General features: G+C 36.2%; 1 protein-coding gene across 1 annotated transcript in view; it reads left to right on the plus strand.

The window, feature by feature from the left end:
• Positions 1-21,222, plus strand: part of LOC125268171 (arf-GAP with SH3 domain, ANK repeat and PH domain-containing protein 2-like) — a 58,913-nt gene that overhangs the window by 21,283 nt on the left and 16,408 nt on the right. The window contains exon 2 of the mRNA XM_048190262.1: positions 9,865-9,937. Within this exon, the coding sequence (XP_048046219.1) occupies positions 9,865-9,937 (73 nt within the window). The remainder of the gene's footprint in view (positions 1-9,864; positions 9,938-21,222) is intronic.

Here is a 21,222-nt window from a genome sequence, read left to right on the forward strand (position 1 = left end):
TTGTAAGCATTTGTCAATGTGGAGGCTCTTCGATTTAAGCCTATTCAGTCTGCAAAGGCATTAACGTTTAAAAAAACCCTTGTGTGATACAGGGTAAGAGTGTTAAATCTTTGCTTTGAGCCAAGTGTGGCTTAACCAGGGCCAGACGGCAGATTAGGGCCTTGCTCTGGTCAGCCGTTTTGGGCTGATGGCCGGTTGTGGTTGGGCTGTTTTTTGAGTGGTGGTAAGAAGGGCATGTGATTTTGGTGAATATGGCTGAGGTTTTCAAATAATGGTTTCCTGTTGAACAGGAAGACGTTATGATTTCTAAGAATAAAATAAAATCAGCAGTTTTTATAAATCTTTCATCCCTGTTTTGTGGATTAAGCTTAATTAAACAGTGAAACCAAGTTGAGGCACACGCTCCAATTATTATTTTCACAACTTTTTAAATATATATTTTTAGCATTCATTCATTCAAATACCAAATACCATTAATTAATGAATTCATAAATATCAGTATGTTTTGACATTTGTCATGACATTTTTGTTAATATTAATAAGGAGTGAGCAGTTTTGTTAAAATATTTTTCACTTTTCACTTTTTTTTAAATATTTTAATGTTTTATTTGTATTAAATAATAAAATTATTAAAATAACTTTTTATTAAAAAATACAATTATAATAAATAATACAGATTTTCATTCATAAAAATTTATAAAACTGTTATTTGTACATTTAAAAATATATTAAAATAATTTGTATGTGTATGTATATATACTGTATTTGGGTCATTGACGAATAAGGTTTTTAAAAGTATAAAAAAAAAATTAGTAAAAAAAATTTGTCACCAAAACATTCATTCGGTTTAACCAAAATTGCGGTTTTACCGAATTATATTTTTGGTTATACCGATTGACGCCACTTTCAAACAATGCTAACAGGCTGATAGCTAGCTAGCTAGTTAGCTATCAGCCTGTTAACTGTTAGCCTGTTAGCTAGCTGATAGCTAGCTAGCAAAATGACAATCAAACATTTAATATTTAGCACAAGTTTTTAAAATGTTACATTTTCCATGTTTTATAGTAGTTGTACCGAATGTCGGGACATGCGTATGAGCAAGTGAAAACATGGATTTTTCAAATAGTTGAAAGAGAGTTAGTTACTTTGCTTCACAACCATGTGGTCCTTTGCAGGTGTCTGAATGATGTCACATCCTGTCACATGATACTGACAGCATCCCTTTATATTGGTTACTCCGAATGACATCAATGAAATTCATTTTTCTGGACATTCTTTATCATAACAAAGCAACGACTTCTACACATATTTTGCACTATATTGATATGTGATGTTATAAAATCATGCCAGAATAAAAAATATATACATTTATTACATTTTTTTAAATAATTTAATCACAAATGAAATGGCTGTATTGGCCTTTGGACGGTTAAACCAAATGACCTTTTGATACTTCAGAATCTTTAAAATACCTTTTATATGTAGCAAAATGTAATTAAAACCTTTTGGATTCAATGAAAGAGATCTAGTTGTACTACCTTACACACTTTGGATGTCATATTTTTGTTTTTATTATTATTAAGGCCTTTGGACAAAAACAAATCAAAAACAACAACAACAAATAAGACCTGTCATGTCATTGACCTATTACAGAAATTAAAAACATGCTCTTCATAGAAAAGGTATATTGAAGTCACTGTATGTATGTATGAAATGCATATTTAATGTATAATTTTGGAGAACATATATATATCCAGATGAAACAATAAGCATCATATCATTGGCCCATATCTAGAAAACTTCATAGAATTATATATTTCAGTAGCTTTAAAGTTGACTTCACGTCTTTATTTTTGAATCAATACTCCATTGGTTTGAGGGTTGGTTCTGTCAGCTTGACGCATGGCAGCATCTGTCAGGAAAAAGTTCCTCCCATTTGGCCCATGGTGTGACTCTTCCCTGGTGTCCCATAAATCAGGGTCACTGCTGCCCGACGGGGTGATAAGCTCTGAAACCCAGTGTTCTCCCGCCAGCGTGGGGAATATAAAGTGACATAGTCACCCCAGCGATGGCCTGGCACCTTCAGAGATGCTGCTCTCCAGACTGGAGCAGGACAGATGGTGCCTGACGTCATAGTGACTTGAAGGTCCCTATTTTACTGTGCTGGGATAGTCGTCAAACTTTTGGTTTTGTAATGTTTTGGCAGTGTTCATGGTGTCTGTTATACATTAGTTAGTGGAAATAAAGCAAATGAAAAATGGGACAGTGCTTCCTTGCTCTGTTCAGAAAGCTGGTGTGTGTGCCAGCACGGGATAATGACGCCAGGACACCACTAGTACAATGAATGTCTCATTTCTGTGGCAGATGCCGTGTCGCTCATTATCACCTGAGTGAAATCAAAGATGACGTTGTGACACTGTTGCTCTTTTGGAAACAGAGAGAAGAAACAAGAATGAATAACAAATTCTATTTACATTACAGAGGTCATATTCTGCTCTGTTTTTCACCTGAAGTCAAGATTTCTTGGACCAAATCAAATTCGTAATTCAGTTTTACAGGATGATTTTTAACATCCCTCTTACCTTTTGTGCTTAATGTTAAATGTTAGAACTAGATTTAATGCATTAATTTGATTAGTTATGGGGAAAAATAATGCTTTTACCTACGTTACCAGACCTATGTAGTTCATCTTATATTTCATACAGTTGATTGGGGATGAACAAGAAGCAGGTCAACCGCTCACTGCATGATGTAGCCTATAGAATTCAGTTAGAATGACTCTAAAATTCAAGAAATTGGGGCAAAAATGCCTCTGTATGAGTTTTTGTCTCATATTTATTTATATCATGATATACAGTACAGTCCAAAAGTTTGGAACCACTAAGATTTTTAATGTTTTTAAAAGAAGTTTCGTCTGCTCACCAAGGCTACATTTATTTAATTAAAAATACAGTAAAAAACAGTAATATTGTGAAATATTATTACAATTTAAAATAACTGTTTTCTATTTGAATATATTTCACAAAGTAATTTATTCCTGTGATGCAAAGCTGAATTTTCAGCATCATTAATCCAGTCTTCAGTGTCACATGATCCTACAGAAATCATTCTAATATGCTGATCTGCTCCTCAAGAAACATTTAATGTGTACAATTGTACAAAATATGTGTGTACAATATTTTTTTTCAGGATTATTTGATGAATAGAAAGTTCAAAAGAACAGTGTTTATCTGAAATCTAATCTTTTGTAACATTATAAATGTCTTTACTGCCACTTTTGATTGATTTAATGCATCCTTGCTGAATAAAAGTATTCATTTCTTTAATTTCTTTTCCAAAAAATAAAAATAAAAATTCTTACTGACCCCAAACTTTTGAACGGTAGTGTATAATGCTACAGAAGCTTTGTATTTCAGATAAATGCTGTTCTTTTGAACTTTCTATTCATCAAGGAATCCTGAAAAAAAAAAAAAAAGTACACAACTGTTTTCAACATTGAAAATAATCATAAATGTTTATTGAGCAGCAAATCAGCATATTAGAATGATTTCTGAAGGATCATGTGACACTGAAGACTGGAGTAACGATGCTGAAAATTCAGCTTTGCCATCACAGGAATAAATTACTTTGTCAAATATATTTAAATAGTACACAGTTATTTTAAATTGTAATAATATTTCACAATATTACTGTTTTTTACTGTATTTTTAATTAAATAAATGTAGCCTTGGTGAGCAGACGAAACTTCTTTTAAAAACATTAAAAATCTTAGTGGTTCCAAACTTTTGGACTGTACTACATATATATATATATATATATATATATATATATATATATATATATATATATATATATATATATATATATATATATATATATATATATATATATAAGCAATATCACAGGGTAACAAGCACAATATCACACAAGTGCTGTTTTTGTCCCGAATAGAAAAGAGTGTGTACACGGGGGGTAACCGGGGTATTTCTGCTTTTTTATGAGTGCCATCTACTGTCAGAGAGTGAATTTGCATTTTCATTCTGAATGCATTGATCTGAACAGACCAGTTGTATGTGAAAATCGGGCTAAACGTTTGTGATTGTCTACCAGTTGGATGACTGAATAGGTGTTGATATGTAAATCTGAATAGGCATATGTAAATGTGGGTGGTCACGTCATGTTGCTTAAATGAACAATTTCAGAAATGTACAACCCTTACAATGGACCCTGTTTTCAGTTTCAGATGAAGTGAGGTATTTTCACAGATGAAAGTGAGCATGTGGCAGGTGTGTAATTCATTTCACACTGTCAGAAACACTAACACAACATCTTGTCGGTCCCTGCATGCTTATTTAACACTCAAACACTCTTACAGAGGAGCCTGTCAGAATGTGTTTCGACATAATGAAAGTATCGCACAAATGTTGACATATTTGGTGAGTCTCCCTTCAGTCTCTAGTCTCGTATATTAAGACTGTGTCTTAAGAACTAGTTTGACCAAATTGCAGTTAACCAAGGGGTAATCAATCTTATTTTTCCAATTCAAATTACTCCAATCTACCTTATTATGTAACGGACTTTAAAAAAATTAGGACCACTCTTCATGAAAAACATTAGTGTCTTAACTTTTAAGACTAGTCTAAGTGGTTTATGCAACCGGCCAGGGGTGGTGAACTTTGGTCCTGGAGAGCCTCAGTCCTGCAGAGTTTAGCTCCAACCCTGATGATAACTCGGCTGTCTATAGCTTTCTAGCAACCCTTCAGACCTTGATTAGCTTGTTCAGGTGTGTTTGATTAGGGTTGGGGCTGAACTCTGCAGAACTGTGGCTCTCTCTAGGACTGACGTTAGCCACCCCTGCTTTAGACTAATGGCAGAAGGTCTGGACTCCACAGCAGCGTGCATTGGCCAAGAACCGCGCAAGAGGATGTCTGACCGACATGTAAAGCAAACAATAACAGTTCGTTGTGTTAAATTTTAAAGTCCTTGTGCCTATAGCCTCGTGTCCACAGAAATTACTGGGGAACATTTTGTCCCAGGAACTTTTTACCCCCAGACCTGTAGATGTCTGCGTTTCCATCGCGGTCTAAAGTAACGTGAACATCAGTCTGGTGACGTAGGACTGCGCGCGACTTTCCAGTTACCGCTGCATTTCGTCCTCCGCATATTAGCTTAATAAAGCCTGAACCTCGTCGTCAGTCCATCAGTCGTATTTTTTAAACTCCATTGTTGATTTGAATAGCAAACAACTCTTACTGCACACACTGCAACAGACTTTTAAAAATGTGGTTGATATAAAATGCTGCGTGGAGTCAACCAATCAAAATGCTGTGTGAACTTAACAAATTGAAATGTTCAGCGCCCAAGTCCCACCTCCGAAAGTTCCTGAACTTTGAAAAAGTACTACCTCATGAGCAGGGACTTTCTGAGGGGGAAATTTTTACCCGGACCTTCATTTAGACCCTGGTCCCTGCGGTCGAAACACACCGAGAACCACCCCAAAGTCCCTAGTTCTTGGGGAAAGTTCCTGCGGTGGAAACGCGGCTTATGATAACAGACCATGCATCAAGAACGTGCATTCAAGCAAGTTTACTGCAACAATGGCGCTCCAAACTTCACATACTTTTGAAAATCCAGTGTTTAGTTGATTCTGATAAGCGCTCATTGTCACAGTTGTAAACAGCGACACGCACATCTCGAGTTCAAAACTCCTGAAGTGTTTCCCATTTTGTGTGCCTAATGCATCAGACGGTCAGCCAACTGTCTGTGGGTGTGACGTCTGAGGCTGAGACTAATTCAGTTCTGCTCTCTGCATTCTTTCAAGGACCTCATTTAGTGCCTCACTGATTTAAATTAAAACCGACGAAGATTAATGTTGAAAGATGTAGATGAAAAAATGCCACCATGTTGTCATAACAGCACTTCGGTGAGGTTAACCCCTTATATGCTCTTCATGAGCAGTGGAAAGAGATTCATGCCTTTGTAAATTCCCTTCAAGATTCATTCGAAGGGGTAGCTGAAGAAATATATTGTCAGATCTCCTTCCGAGATGTGCTTTCATTAAAACACTGTCTCAGTTTGTCCAGGGCTGAGTGCTTTACTTACAGATAAAGATAAAGGCCAGTGAAATGAGATTAAGTGAAGGAGAAAAGGGCCTGTAGAGATGAACATAAATGGAGGCTGATGGTGGTTTCAGATTACAGAGAGATACTTGATCAGTCTGTCAGATTTTACTGCACATCACTCTAATGCATCTCTTTCTGCACATAAAAGGGAAATGCATAGTCTGTAAGGCAGTATAAGAGTCTAGATACAGTAACTAGTCACTGGGAGTAGTACCTAATACAAGTAATCCACATATGAACGCTGTAATGAAGTCCTGTTTCTTCAACAATTCTCATGTCACTTCAATGAAAGGCAGTTGTATAGTAGATCTTTGTGCGTGAAACAAAGACACACTGTGGAGTGAAATTTGAATGAGTTTTTTTTTTTTTTACCCAATAGGACGCCGAGGTCTAATGCCTAAAATGAAACTGCTTCCCTTTTTGACTCAAGTCAAGTTCAAGTGTTGGTCACATCTCGTCCACTCCTTCAATAACGCTATTGATATTTATAAAAAATATCATTGTTTTTCTGCTTTCCCACAAAGATAACTATAAGAAATGATAAAATGATATAAAAGACTTTGTCTGATTCTGGTTTCTGGTTTCTAAAGCGGTAGTGGTTTCATGAAATAATGTGGTGAATTTCTTTCTATTTTTACTTAATAATTTGGTTTATTAATAACTGTCCTGTTTTCTCAGTAAGGTTTCATTTTGCTTCGTCAGGCGTCTTGGTTTTGGTGGTTCACGGTCCTGCTCACTCACGAGCAAAAGCATTGTCAGTCTAGAGTCTACCTACCGCTCTGAAACTGAACGCTCAGCTAAATAAAACACGGACTGCCGCTAGACGAGCATCTGGAAAGCTTCCCTATGATATATTTGGAAAATAAATATTACACAGCATTTTTAATAAAAGCGGGATTTACATTCTTCCATTTTGGGGCCGGCGGAGCCTCTTGTGAACTGGGCCAAACGACAGACGTGTCGGGGCCGGTGTTTCGATAGATTTGTCTGGAGGGTTGAGTCTTTATAAGCAGCGTAGAGGTGTTGAGAGGTGAAGGAAGTGGATACATGATCAGTTGGCCAAATCTGAGATGAGCTGCTTCAATTGAGGAACTATTATGTTGATTCTCTTTTTTAATGCTTGATGCAGATTTTTTAACAATTTTTTTTTTTTTTTTTTTTTGGTCATGCTAATATACCAATCTGACATTATTACACTGAATGGTTACCATTAGGGCTGCACGATTTGGGGAAAAATCTAATTCTAAAATTTAAAGTGTAAATCTAATTTCAATTTTGAATTGAAATTGAATGTACTGTAACTACAATAATTTACACTCTGACTCAGATTCAGGCTTTTAAAGTATAAGCTTCTTGCTTATGATTTATACTCTTCTTGAGTGTTGTTGCTGTGTGTGTTTGTTATTTTTACCTTCCGATTAAAATTTAAAATGTGAAAATGTGGTTAATTTAAAAAAATGTTCCAAGTTTGCTATGCTTGTTTGTGGGGATATACAATTTGATGTACCAAAAATGTTGTGATTCATACATCAACATGACTATAAAATATTAATAATAATATAGTGTCTCTGATCGCATAGAGACATTAATTTCTATTGAACCATTTTTAAAAATGACCTGGATTTACTCAATAGGTTGTTGTTAGTTAAGTTTCCTTATATTGAGGCAAAATAAAATAAATATAATTAAGTTCCAAACAATGTGGTGGAAAACGTCTTGATTATGTTTTGGTTTCTTTCACACTTTTAAGCCATTTTAGAGCAAATATAAATAGTTTGAAAAGGATGGAAACTTAACAAGATGTAACTATAGGAATAATAAAATTTTATATGCTGATAAGTGTCTTTCTATTGAGTTGTACACACTCTAAAAACTAATTCAGGGGACCTTTAGTCATTACTTAAATATATATATATTGTTGTGAAATAAAAAATCAAGTTCTGAAATGCTGTTAGACTTTTTACTTGTAATTGGTATTTTATTGAGCTTGGATGACACACAAATTATGCCTATTGATTTGATATACTATCATGACTTGTCATAGTTTAACATTTTCAGTTAATCAAAAATGTATTTAATTTTAAGTTCTGTTAATGTAAAATACAATATGATGACGTGTAAACGTGTTTCATTGTTTTGAGTTGTATGAACACTTCTTTTAATTTAGATGAACTTAAGTTAAGTGAAACTGGGCTGGGATTTATATTTCCCATCATGCTTTGCCCATGGCACTTGAAAGGGAGAGTAAATGCTAAAATTAAGTGTTATATAATGTTTTTTGCACAATATTAATGGTAAGGGAGATTTAGCAGTAATTAGTGTTTTGTTATGCTAATTTAGAAGAGTTTCTGTTAATGTGGGTTTTTGGAGATTTACCATCATGGTGACAAGCGGTGCTTGGTAAGTTCATGTTACTAGAAATGCGTTTTATTGTGTCCAAAAAGCGTTTTCACCTTACTTAAAACATTATGTTGGATCAACTTAAATAGTTGCATTCATGTTGACAATTATTAAGTTCATGTTACTTAGAAATGTGTTTTATTGTGTCCAAAAAGCGTCTTCACCTTACTTAAAACATTATGTGGGATTAACTTAAATAGTTGCATTCATGTTGACAGTTTTTAAGTTCATGTTACTTAGAAATGCATTTTATTGTGGCAAAAAAACGTCTTCACCTTACTTAAAACATTATGTTGGATCAACTCAAAATATTGCTTTGAATTAATGTAATTCTCCCAATTGGCTTAAGTTAAAAATTCTAGTGGAAAATGTTAACATATTTTTTTTTTTTTTGTTGAACCAATGTTTTATTTTTTAGAGTGCAGTAATCAACATTTACATTGTAACCAATATAGACACAAATAAATCGAATTGCATCGAATTGCATCAAATTGAATCCAATAAGGGCTTTTCACACTTGAAATAGTTAACCCTGGGTCATTCGAAACCCTGGGCAAACGGAATCCTGGGTTTTTCATGTTTCACACTGCTCATAATTTACCCAGGGTTAAAATTTAATACTGGTTATTCATAAGCTAGTATCGTTTAACACTGTACACGTTTGTACATGTAATGCAGGGTTAACACCACAAAAGCAGTTCTAAACCTGGTCCGGTGTTTTATAACCCCAGGTAAAAAGCGGTGCTGACCCCGCTTCTAAACTTTAACCCGGTCATTTACCAGGTGTTAAAAGCAGGGTTTAGAATGATGATAACCCGGGGTTAATTGCAGTGTGAAATAGAGTTATCAAAAGTAACTGTACAATAACAACATTTGGGCTTTAAAGTATGTTAGTTTCTTGCTTATGCTATACACTCTTTCTGGACTGTTATATTGGTTTGTGTGTGTGTGTGTGTGTGTGTTGTTGCATCCTACGGTGCTCCCGGGGTGTTTTCTTTCGTGAAAGTGTACAGGTTCAGCTGTGCAGGCCTGCATGCAGACTTCCGCTGCTCCTGCTGAGCAGGGATTGTTTTAGAGTATTTTTAGGAGCTTGCTTTTGAATAATGAATCACCTGCAGACTGAAGACAGCAGGGACTGCTTCTCGTGTACACACACACACACCCTTTGGCACGGGTGTGTATATGTGAGATTTATATTCGAGTGTGACCTAAAGATAATTAAGGGTCTTTGATAAATGTGTGTGGTACGGTAGTGGCGATGTTAATGTGCATCTGTATTACTGCCCTAAAGGCTTTGGGATACACATATTACATCTCTCTCTCTTTCTGTGTCTGTATTTAGGCTCTGGATGTGGACCGCAGTGTCCTTTACAAGATGAAGAAGTCAGTTAAGGCCATTTACGCCTCCGGTCTGGGTAAGTGATCTCAGCCTCTTCACTGCCTTGGCTGTCTGTCATTCATCATCTCAGCCTGTCTCATGATGTGGCCGCAGTCTGATTGGATTACAGTCAGGAAATCTCTGGAGCACATCTGCGCATCCATCTGATACAAGGAATGTACTCTATTTTATCTATAGGTGACACTTTTGATACATGATATGTTGATCATGCTGAATAACAGAGTTTGTCCTTTAGAATAGAACTGAGTGTAGGTGCTAGTGTGTTTGATTTCCATTCATTGTCAATGATGTTCAGTGTCTCTATGGGTTCTTTAAGTGCAAAGTGATATTTGAAGAGGAGAGTCCTGATACAATGTACTAGGGGTGTGTTGAGATCTCGTGCCATGAGATCTTGTGATATTTAAAATGTGAAGAGATTTCTCGTCAAGGTGAAAAGCTGTCTCGCAATATCTCCATGCAAAGCTTGAGGTTGAAATTACCATAGAATATGCCACCGCTTTATTTACATTACATTACAGTGTCCACAGTGGCAACGCCTCCGCTGTCGTTTTGCTTTTTTTATAGAAATAAAAACCATTTAATACATTTAGATAATGGTCGAGTCAATTGTAAACTATTGTAAACATCTACTCTACTCATCCAGAGTTGCACACAGTGCAGCAGGAATCACAGTTCACTGATTATGTGACGAGAATAAGGTGAGATGACTGACAAGACCATGGCGGAGGATTCGTTGCACAAGTGAAAACCATACTTAAGTAAAAGTACAGATACCTTACATCGAAAATGACTCCACTACAAGTTACACGTAACCAATTACAATACAACTTGAGTAAAAGTCTTAAAGTATCTGATTTTAACAGTACTTGAGTATTTTACTCATGCTGAACGTAGGCTCAGAGATCCACTAGTCCTGAGAGACATGCCAGTATAAATTGGAAACAATTGATTTGTAAGATGAGAAATTAAGTTTATTTTCTAAAATCAAAATAAAACTGAAAACCTCAATGTTGCAATAAATCAAGGTCGACACAACAACGTCTTAAACGTCTACAGCTCAAGTGCACAGAAAGGTCATAAGTAAACCAATATCCTTCAAAAAAGTCTTGTCAATATAGTGGATAAATAAAACAATGTTAAGTAAAATTAAATAGTCAAAGTCTACTGTATGTGCTGGTTTGAGCTTCATCACCAGCTGCAGTCATTTCCTCATCTAATAAATAAAATATCTGCGATCAGCAACTACCTGCTAATGCACTCACATCCTTGTTGTACTACATCCTTGTACTAAAGTATCCTTGTTGACAAGTTTGGGTGAGTAAAGTCAAAGCACACAAGATGTAGTACCTTCAATGCCCTTAGATGGCGATATCGCTTCTTTATATCAGTAACAAACTGCTGCAGAAAAAGTTAGGTGCCATGTGAAATGTAATTTGTAATTGCATTACTCATCACAAATGTAGTGGAGTAAAAAGTACATTTACTTGCTCAAAAATGTATGATCATGAATTCAAAAGTGAAAGTAAAACGCGAGCTATCTGATGCACGTCTTGAGGCTGGACAGTTGTAACCACCTCTTAGCTCTGGTCTCTGTTTGCACTTTGATTATTGAGAGAGTACTTTGATTATGGTTGCACTTATTGTTTGCACTTAATAAGAAATAACTAAGAAAAAAATGTTATTTATTTTTGTTATTTTATACTGTTTTTATTTCTGTGTTCAGTTAGGAGGTCACACACAGCCACATAAATTTTGTGATTGAGGATTCCTAAAAAAATACTGCGCAAAAATCTCGTCTCGTGAACCCAATCTCGCGTCTTGTCTATTTATTATTTAAAATTACTTGACATTCGAATTTGTTTGCACAAGCAGTGTTTTCATGTGTATAGCGGTCGAGCTTTGCTGCTAAAAACAATCGTTTATTGACTAAAAGTCATTTGTTTTCAATGAGAGTTGGCCGTTTTCAGTGACTGTACCGGTTGGTGATGTGCCAATGATGTTGAAACTTTATATAAATACAATGTAGCAACAACCAATGGAAGTTCCAACAGTAGCCCCGCCCACACTACAAACTCATTGGACTGAATTACTGATCTTAATATTACACATCAAACATGACTGAATGAGGAAGATTAGAATCAAATATTATGAGTTTCACAGTGAAAGTGGAAATGTGTGAAATGACAGAATCACATGGCAAATGACAGTCAATGGGATGCTAATTTATTCTGGGACTTCAGAACAATGAGATTTCACTATGGGTGGGGCTATTCCATATGATGCCAAATAAAACGTTATTGCTGTGAACTAAAACTCATTAACATGAGCCAAAAATGTTCGCTTGCCACTTTATCAAGTCGCGTCTGCTTAGGATACGGCGTTAAATTTATGTTGCTGACAGGGTGTTATCTTCACACTGACCCACCGGAGAAGATCTCTTTCATGAGTTGCGCTCTTCCTGGAATATAATTAGTGTTTTGGAGTGTTTCCGAGTGATGCTTGATTGAATGGCTCCAGTTATCAGCGTGTACTGAAGGGCTGTTCTTTGTACTGGCTGCCGGTACTGAGGTTGAGCAGCTCTCCATTGTGCCGCCTGTCTCTGCCTATGACAACACAGATCATTCACACACTGAATTTGTTTCAACTGCACAAGGAGGCCCAGACGAGAACGCAGGGCTAACTCTGCTGATCAACACTTTTCCAGGAACACTGCTGGCTCTGTTCAGGCTGGACAGCTGTCTCCCACACCCCAGGGGACAGCTGTGCCAGGACACTCACTTTGTGTCTATCTGTCACCCGTACATGCTGATGGGATTCCCAGAGCTGTGGCTTCGTTATTGTTTCCTGTTTGCGGGAATCGGTGCTTTTGTGCCGTTTCATTCTGGCAGGATCTGGTAATCTCATTTGATTACGCAAATTCACATTCGATCGTTGAAACTAATTTGCAAACCTCATTCTTTTTTTCTTATTTGCATTTTAATGATCTAAACACACCTGTCCATTTAATATCCGTACCATATTTGCATATCAGATTTTTATGCTTTAAGTGCTACAAGTGTATTTAGGCAAATACAAATCAATAAAAATGATATTAAAAAGCTAAAAACTAAAATCAGTTGTTTTAAATGCTGCAAGTTTATTTGGGCATCACAATATTATCATATATATTCTATAGTAATTTGTCTAAATAAAAACAAAACAAAACTAAAGTATGTTAAACAGGTCCTTGAATATGATTTCACTTTTTTAACTGTAGTTAGTGTGTAATGTTGCTGTTTTGAGCATAAACAACACCTGAAAAGTTACGGTGTTTAAAGTTCAATGCAAGGGAAGTATTTTCTTTTACAGAAATCGCTTTTTAAGGACTACAACAAACGGCTGGAAGGGACTACAACAAGATTTATCCACTAACCATTCAGAAATATCCAGTTTCATTCTAAAAGTTGTAACTTCTTCCTGAGTCTCTCCATCAGTGTCCGGTTTGATCAATGTAAGGCTGAACACCGTTACTGACAATCCTCATTTTGGCTGCGTGAGATTCTCCAGCTTTGTTGTTGTTGAGCAACCGAAGCACAAGCTGTTAAAGCTCCACCCTCTTCTGGAAAGTGGGAGGGGAGCAGCAGCTCATTTGCATTTAAAGAGACGCACAAAAACTGTGTGTTTTTGCTCACACCCAAATAGGGGCAAATTTGACAAGCTATAATAAATGATCTGTGGGGTATTTTGAGCTGAAACTTCACAGATACATTCTGTGAAGTTTCATTTATTACATCTTGTAAAAGGGGCATTATAGGTCCCCTTTAAATGTGCAACAACATACTACATTTATAATATAATAATAATAAATATATTTTGTCTAAATAAAAAATAAAACCCTAAAACCAGTTATTTTAAATGCAACAAGTGGACTTTATAATGTATGGTATAAAAATGGTAATTGATGATGACAATGGTAATTTAAATATGGATATGTAAATATAAGTCTAATAATAATAATAATAATAATAATAATAAATATCATATAATAACGAGGATACTACCGAAATGTTGTTCACTTTACAATTTCCCAGATCACCCTACAACTAAACCCCAGTAACCACTCAGAACAACCTAGCTATTGCATAGCAAAAACCACTCACTTTAGTGCAAAAAAACAACCACCATAGCAACTCCCCTTTAAATCAATTAAAACTGGTTATTCATTAGAGAAGCCATATTTCATAATCCTTCATTAGAACGTCATGTTCTTCCACAGTAATAAATCAGAGACTCTATGTCTGCTCACAGGCTGGTGACCCATGGTGAGTTTGATTAATTTCTCTGCTCTTAACGCATTCTGTTATCAACGAGGAACAGGGCATCTGCTCTTAGCTGGCTTTAGAAAGGCCAGACAGCCCGGGATGTAAATCTCTCAATGTTGATGTGGGAGAGACAAATCTCCTCATCAGAGCACACTGAACTGCTGGGTCACATGCAGAGGTGCAGAAATAGGTCTGATTCACACCTGGAGAGAACAGTGACAGTGTGTTAAAATCACTGCTGGAGTGTGGAATTCACTGCTGGGATTTTGAATCCTCTTGAAATTAACGTCTATTTTCATTGTCTCAGCAGATGCTGCAATGATCACAGAATGACAAAAGTGGTAATGTGCCAGTTTAAAAAAACAAACAAGATATACGCTTCTATTTTAGTACTATTTTAAGTTAAAAGTTAAAAGGTAAAACTCATTTTCTGCTCTTTCATATCATTCAAAGACCGTGGTTAAGCAAAGACAGCTTTATCACAAATATTTACAAATGTTTTTTTTTCAAATTGAACCGTAAAGAATTAACATTTTGGATAAAATTCTATAATATAATATCGAGGTAGATATTAACTTCACATGCTGTTTCATTCACCAAAAGACTTTTAATAAATAAGCTGCCAGTGTGACTTTAGCTAGGTTAAAGTGATCAACTCTCACTCCTGACACATGAGTGTTCTCACTTCAGCTCAAGAAACAAGCACTTCTGTCTAACAATGCTGGGTTATTTATGCATGACGATCAAAGTCTTTCGCAGCCAGCGAGCTGCAGGCTGCCCAGAGAGGATGGAAGAAAGTGAAGGAGGAAGTAAGAGAGAGAGAGAGAGAGAGACGCTGACAGAACTGGAGCATCTTTACCCTGTCTGGTTGGAGCCTGAGGCCTGTTGGAGGGTTTTGCCAATAATGAAACCTTGAGCTGGCATCAGGAGTTACAGTAACAGTTGTCTAGTGATGTCACTAGAGGAGGACTGTTGTGCCCACTGGTGTGTAGAGGATCATTTAGAAGAGCAAGGCCTGAAAGAAAACCTCCACTAAATCACAACTAACAAGGTTTCTGAAACATTCTGAGTGTTTTTACACTTGTTGTCACTATTTAGTCGCTATTACACAAGCAAGAATACCATTGCTCTAAATATCAATGAGTTACTGCACTTGCACTTTAGACACTATATTGTCAATTTTTGCTCTGCCAAAAATTAGTTGCAAATGAAGCTACAGCAGAATAAACCATTGCACATCTCAGAGCAACACAGTAGTGGTTTTTCATTCCTGAATGAATAAGTGTTTTTGAACAAACCAATTGAGTGATTGATTGATTCAGTGACTCACTCTTAAAGGGTTAGTTCACCCAAAAATGAAAATTCTGTCATTTATTACTCACCCTCATGCCGTTCCACACCCGTTAGACCTTCGTTCATCTTCGGAACACAAATTAAGATATTTTAGATGAAATCCGATGGCTCTGTGAGGCCTTCATAGGGAGCAATGACATTTCTTCTCTCAAGATCCATAAAGGTACTAAAAACATATTTAAATTGGTGGTTCAATATTAATATTATAAAGCGACAAGATTTTTTTTGGTGCGCCAAAAAAACCAAAATAACGACTTATTTAGTGATGGACGATTTCAAATCAGGAAGAATCGGAGCACAAATGAATCAGTGTATCGAATCTGCTGTTCAGAGCGCCAAAGTTACATGATTTCAGCCGTTGGCAGTTTGACGTGCGATCCGAATCATGATTCGATACACTGATTCATTTATGCTCCGATGCTTCATGAAGCAATGTTTTGAAATCGGCCATCACTAAATAAGTCGTTATTTTGTTTGTTCTCGTCGCTTTATAATATTAATATTGAACCACTGTACTCACATGAACTGATTTAAATATGTTTTTAGGACCTTTATGGATCTTGAGAGAGGAAATGTCATTGCTCCCTATGAAGGCCTCACGGAGCCATCGGATTTCAACTGAAATATCTTAATTTGTGTTCCAAAGATTAACGAAGGTCTTACGGGTGTGGAACGGCATGAGGGTGAGTAATAAATGACGTAATTTTCATTTTTGGGTGAACTAACCCTTTAAAGACAGTAGCTGTGTGTAAAACAGTGTACTTCTATACTATATATAGAATGCGGAAAGCAGTATGCGTGAAGAGTAGTATGTCCGAATCTTTAATATTCACAAAGACGTATGCAAAGCGAATACCAACTGTCACTGTAGGTCACATATCATTGCCAGCATAGTGGATTTAGTATGTCTGGGCTGCAGTTATACTACACACATGCATACTATAGAGAATGTAATTTTTTTTACTGCTCACTATGTGATTTCAGATGCTGCTAATCACTTTTTTGTTCCTGACTGAATCGCTTTTTTTGAATGAATCGGTTTAAGGAATGATTCAATGACTCACTTATAAAGATGGTCACTTGTTTTGTTCCTGAATGAATCTGATAAAAACAAAAGGTATTTGGTCACAATCAGGTACAAAATTAAAAGCTAAAGTCCAACCCAACTATACTTAATTTTCCACGTTCCGCTCTGTTTCGCGTACGGAGTGCGCAAGCCTTTCAAAGTATTCTCCTTTGTCCATGAGCACAGAAAGACGCATTTGACACATACGCACTATATAGTGGACTTTGTTTTCAAGCGCTCAAGTCATTTGTGTATGCGCTGTTCTTCTTCTGCTCTTTTTCCTGTTGTTGTGGTTAGCAAACAGCGCTGTATTACCACGCACGCCCCCTTCTGGATTGGAGTGTGGATCGACTGTATTCTGACTGTATTCGTCGTCTGATTGCATGTACCGCTACACCCCTAATTTATAGCATCGAAAAGCTTGTTCTAGATAAACTCTAGGAGTAGATTATGACTTATGACGGGGGATTTTTCTAACCCTTTAAACCAGGTGCAATATACACAGGTGTTTAAACGACTCAAGCATTAGTCACATGAAACAAACCCTCCTCCACTCACAGGCTCAGTCGTGCCTGTGGTTACAGGGCTGACTGTCTGAAACCACATAATAAGTTTAGCGACTGGGTAGCCATAAACCATCAGAAAAGTCAATCCTATGCAACAGTATTTGTGTAATGGTGTTTCAGAAACTAAACACCCAAGTCATTGCCCTAACTTGTATATTTTTGTGTGACTGATTTTGAAGGTGACCCTGAAAAAGGCTAATGAAGCAGTCATTCTGTTTCCCCTAAAGCTCATTCAGACAGCCACAGCACGGAAAGCTGCCTGCTAGGGTTCAGTTACCATAAGGAAGGACACCAAAGCCAAAGTTTTGTCGTTGCAGATGTGCAGAAGATGTGCAGAGCTCGTATGTCGCTTTAAAAACAAAAGTCAGATCCAAATGCTCAGTCAGCCACTGCGACAGAAAACAAGATGGGATGTTTGAAGGCCAAACACAGCCTGTGTTGAGGCTGTACACACACTGCCGGGCCTGGAGATTTATTGTCAAAACATTAGCGCCGGCATCAGCTGCATGTGAAGAGCCCTATTGTGAATGTCAAACCTCTTGGAGATCGCAAGACCTTAACCGGTTTAAGTATTCACCGGGTGTGTTGAAAACATTCTTTAGTGAAAAATTTGTAGAACGCAATGGCACTGGCTTTATCAATGGGAAATGAGGATATGAAGTCAGGAAAGTCTGCAGGCCTGTAATGAGATGAGATGAGTCACTCTGAAGCAGCTGGTGGTTTGAAGGAACAGGTCTTCACAGCTCATAATCAGACACTATCCCACTGCTCTCCTTCCTCTTGTGTGTGTGTGTGTGTAATATATATATATATATATATATATATATATATATATATATATATATATATATATATATATATATATATATATATATATATATATATATATATATATATATATATATTTAAATAAAAATAACTCTATAAATGAGTTACTAATGACAATTATTTTTGAGCCCCACGCTTTTCAGATCTCCAAAGCTAAACAATGAACTAAACATAAAAGTGATTTTTTTTAAACTAAGCTTTTTTGAACAAATGTGTCTCTGTGTTTAAATAAATTCAATTATAATTAACATTAGGATAAAAAAAATCTATCTTAGCTAATGCTGTAAACTATATAAACTATATAGGGAGCCTTTACTTACACATTACTATAATATTAAAGGTTACAATTAACAACAGAGTGCAAATTATTAAATTCATTATTCACATTTTCTCTTGGCTTTCCTTGCCATAACAAATGTGCTTTTAAAACACAAAGTTGCAGCAGTAAGAGAAAATCTAATATTAAAAGTAAAGTGTAAAGAGCCCAACTAAAACCACTGCTGATCTCCATAATGGTGACTTCAAATGAAACTATTATTTTCATTAAAACAGAAATGACAGAAATAAAGTCAATCTGGTTAATAATATGTGAATCTGGTAATGCTGTCTGTGGAGTTGCTTAATCAGATCTTGAGAGATTTAATGTCTTTTATCTTCAGCTGATTTCATCGAAGGCTTTGGCCGATGTCAGTTGTAGTTCTTGTGTTTCTCTTTCCTTCAGTGATTCTGCTTGTTAACAGCAGGTGTTCATCATTACTGCTCAATCATCACTTAATTATCTCCTTAACGTCAACACTGCTTCAATGGTTCTTTAACTCTGTAGTGTACACACACATGGACACTGGGCAGTGTTAATTTAACATGGGTGTTTTGTTGTGTACAATTTCATAAATCTTACCCGTTTTGTTTACGTATTACTGACAAATATGGATCACATTCAGTTTATTAATTTGTTTGTTAAAACTTGTTCAAATAGAAACCTTAAGACCGGACATAATTTTTTTGAGTGCAAATTTATTTAAACATACATTAAATAATCAAGACATTACTAACAGATTAATTAAATATAATGAATATGATAATATAGTGCATGTATGAAATGTTCCCCTCTAGAGTTAATTTCTCTAGTAAACTAACATGCTGTAGAAACTAAATGACTTGCCTGAGGTAAATGTAATGCTACGTGAGATATTATTCCCAAGCTATTTTATTATCTTTTTGCTCTGATTGAGAGATTACATGTACATATCGATCAATTGTCTCCTCTTCTTCTTCTGCGCTTTTTACCAGTAGCGTTGCGTTACCTTGCATGCCCTGTATTCGTTGTGTGACTGTATGCACCGAACCATGACGTCTGTACCGTGATGTTGTTACGAATGCGTGTACCGTAACTAGTGATCAAAACAACAACAGATGCCCATGTTGAAGAGCAATTGTGTGAGGGGCAGACACTGGATAAAGATGAAACATTCTAGTGCGCACGTGTCGAGCGCCTTTGTTCGCACATGGTTGAATGCTATCAAATGCATACTTTGAAAGACTGTACATTCGCATATAAACACGCTAAACTGAAGTATATTTTGGGCTTAAGACATTTCTGTCTATGTTGAACATCTCAGATCATTTCAGTGTCAGTTAGGATTAGGCGTGCCAATTTTCCGTAATACGATATATCACGATAATGAATGTTCCCCATCAACCGTATCACAACACCGCTGTATACTACATCAAAGGGACATGCGCACTCAGATGTAAACAAGCCCAACACTCATGAGAAGCACATGGTGGAACGAGTGAGGGAGACGTGCTTAATGAAAGTGCACGTTCCCTCTCTGACAGCAGAGGGCACTGATGGGACAGCAGAAATGCAGTGGTTACACCGGAAACCCGTAAACAAAGGAACTGCACTACTGAACAGTGTTTAAAGGTGCCATCGAATGTTTTTTTAACAAGATGTAATATAAGTCTAAGGTGTCCCCTGAATGCGTCTGTGAAGTTTCAGCTCAAAATACCCCATATATATATTTTTTTTTAATTAATTTTTTTAACTGCCTATTTTGGGGCATAATTAGAAATGCGCCGATTCAGGTTGCGGTCCCTTTAAATCGCGCGCTCTCTTCCCCCGGAGCTTGCGCTTGCCTTAAACAGTGCATAAACAAAGTTTACACAGCTAATATAAGCCTCAAAATGGATCTTTACAAAGTGTTCGTCATGCATACTGCATGCATGCGTCGGATTATGTGAGTATTGTATACTGTTATATTGTTTACATTTGATTCTGAATGAATTTGAGGCTGTGATCCGTGGCTAACGGCTAATGCTACACTGTTGGAGAGATTTATAAAGAATGAAGTTGTTTATGCATTAAACAGACTGCAAGTGTTTAATAATGAAAATAGCGACGGCTCTTGTCTCCGTCAATACAGTAAGAAACGATGGTAACTTTAACCACATTTAACAGTACATTAGCAACATGCTAACGAAACATTTAGAAAGACAGTTTATGTTATCATGGATCATGTCAGTTATTCTTGCCCCATCTGCCATTTTTCGCTATTGTTCTTGCTTGCTTACCTAGTCTGTTGATTCAGCTGTGCACAGATCCAGATGTTAATACTGGCTGCCCTTGTGTAATGCCTTGAACATGGGCTGGCATATGCAAATATTGGGGGAGTACATATTAATGATCCCGACTGTTACGTAACAGTCGGTGTTATGTTGAGATTCGTCTGTTTTTCGGAGGTCTTTTAAACAAATGAGATTTATATAAGAAGGAGGAAACAATGGAGTTTGAGACTCACTGTATGTCATTTCCTTGTACTGAACTCTTAAAATAGCCATTAAGTTTTTTGTGTTCGCAATGTTGTTCATCACGGCACCAAATACTTAATACTTTAAGACTTAAATAGGCTATTTATTTTCAAATTTAAATTATTTATTTTCAAATTTTTATATTTTAATCTGGACTACAACATGTCCTATAATGATTAACATTGTGTGTTATTGTTCACAGTAACATAAGGCTTCATTAGTTAACATGTTAATTCATTGTTACCAAACTGACAATGAAAAATACTTATAAAGTATTTATTAATCTTAGTTAATGTTCATTTCTTAGTTAATGTTTAATAACATTACTAAAATCAAAAGTTGTATCTATTATTTAATGGACCTGAGCTAAAACTAA

The sequence above is a fragment of the Megalobrama amblycephala genome, linkage group LG5 (genome assembly GCF_018812025.1).
Source record: "Megalobrama amblycephala isolate DHTTF-2021 linkage group LG5, ASM1881202v1, whole genome shotgun sequence".
In the NCBI taxonomy this organism is placed as follows: domain Eukaryota; kingdom Metazoa; phylum Chordata; class Actinopteri; order Cypriniformes; family Xenocyprididae; genus Megalobrama; species Megalobrama amblycephala.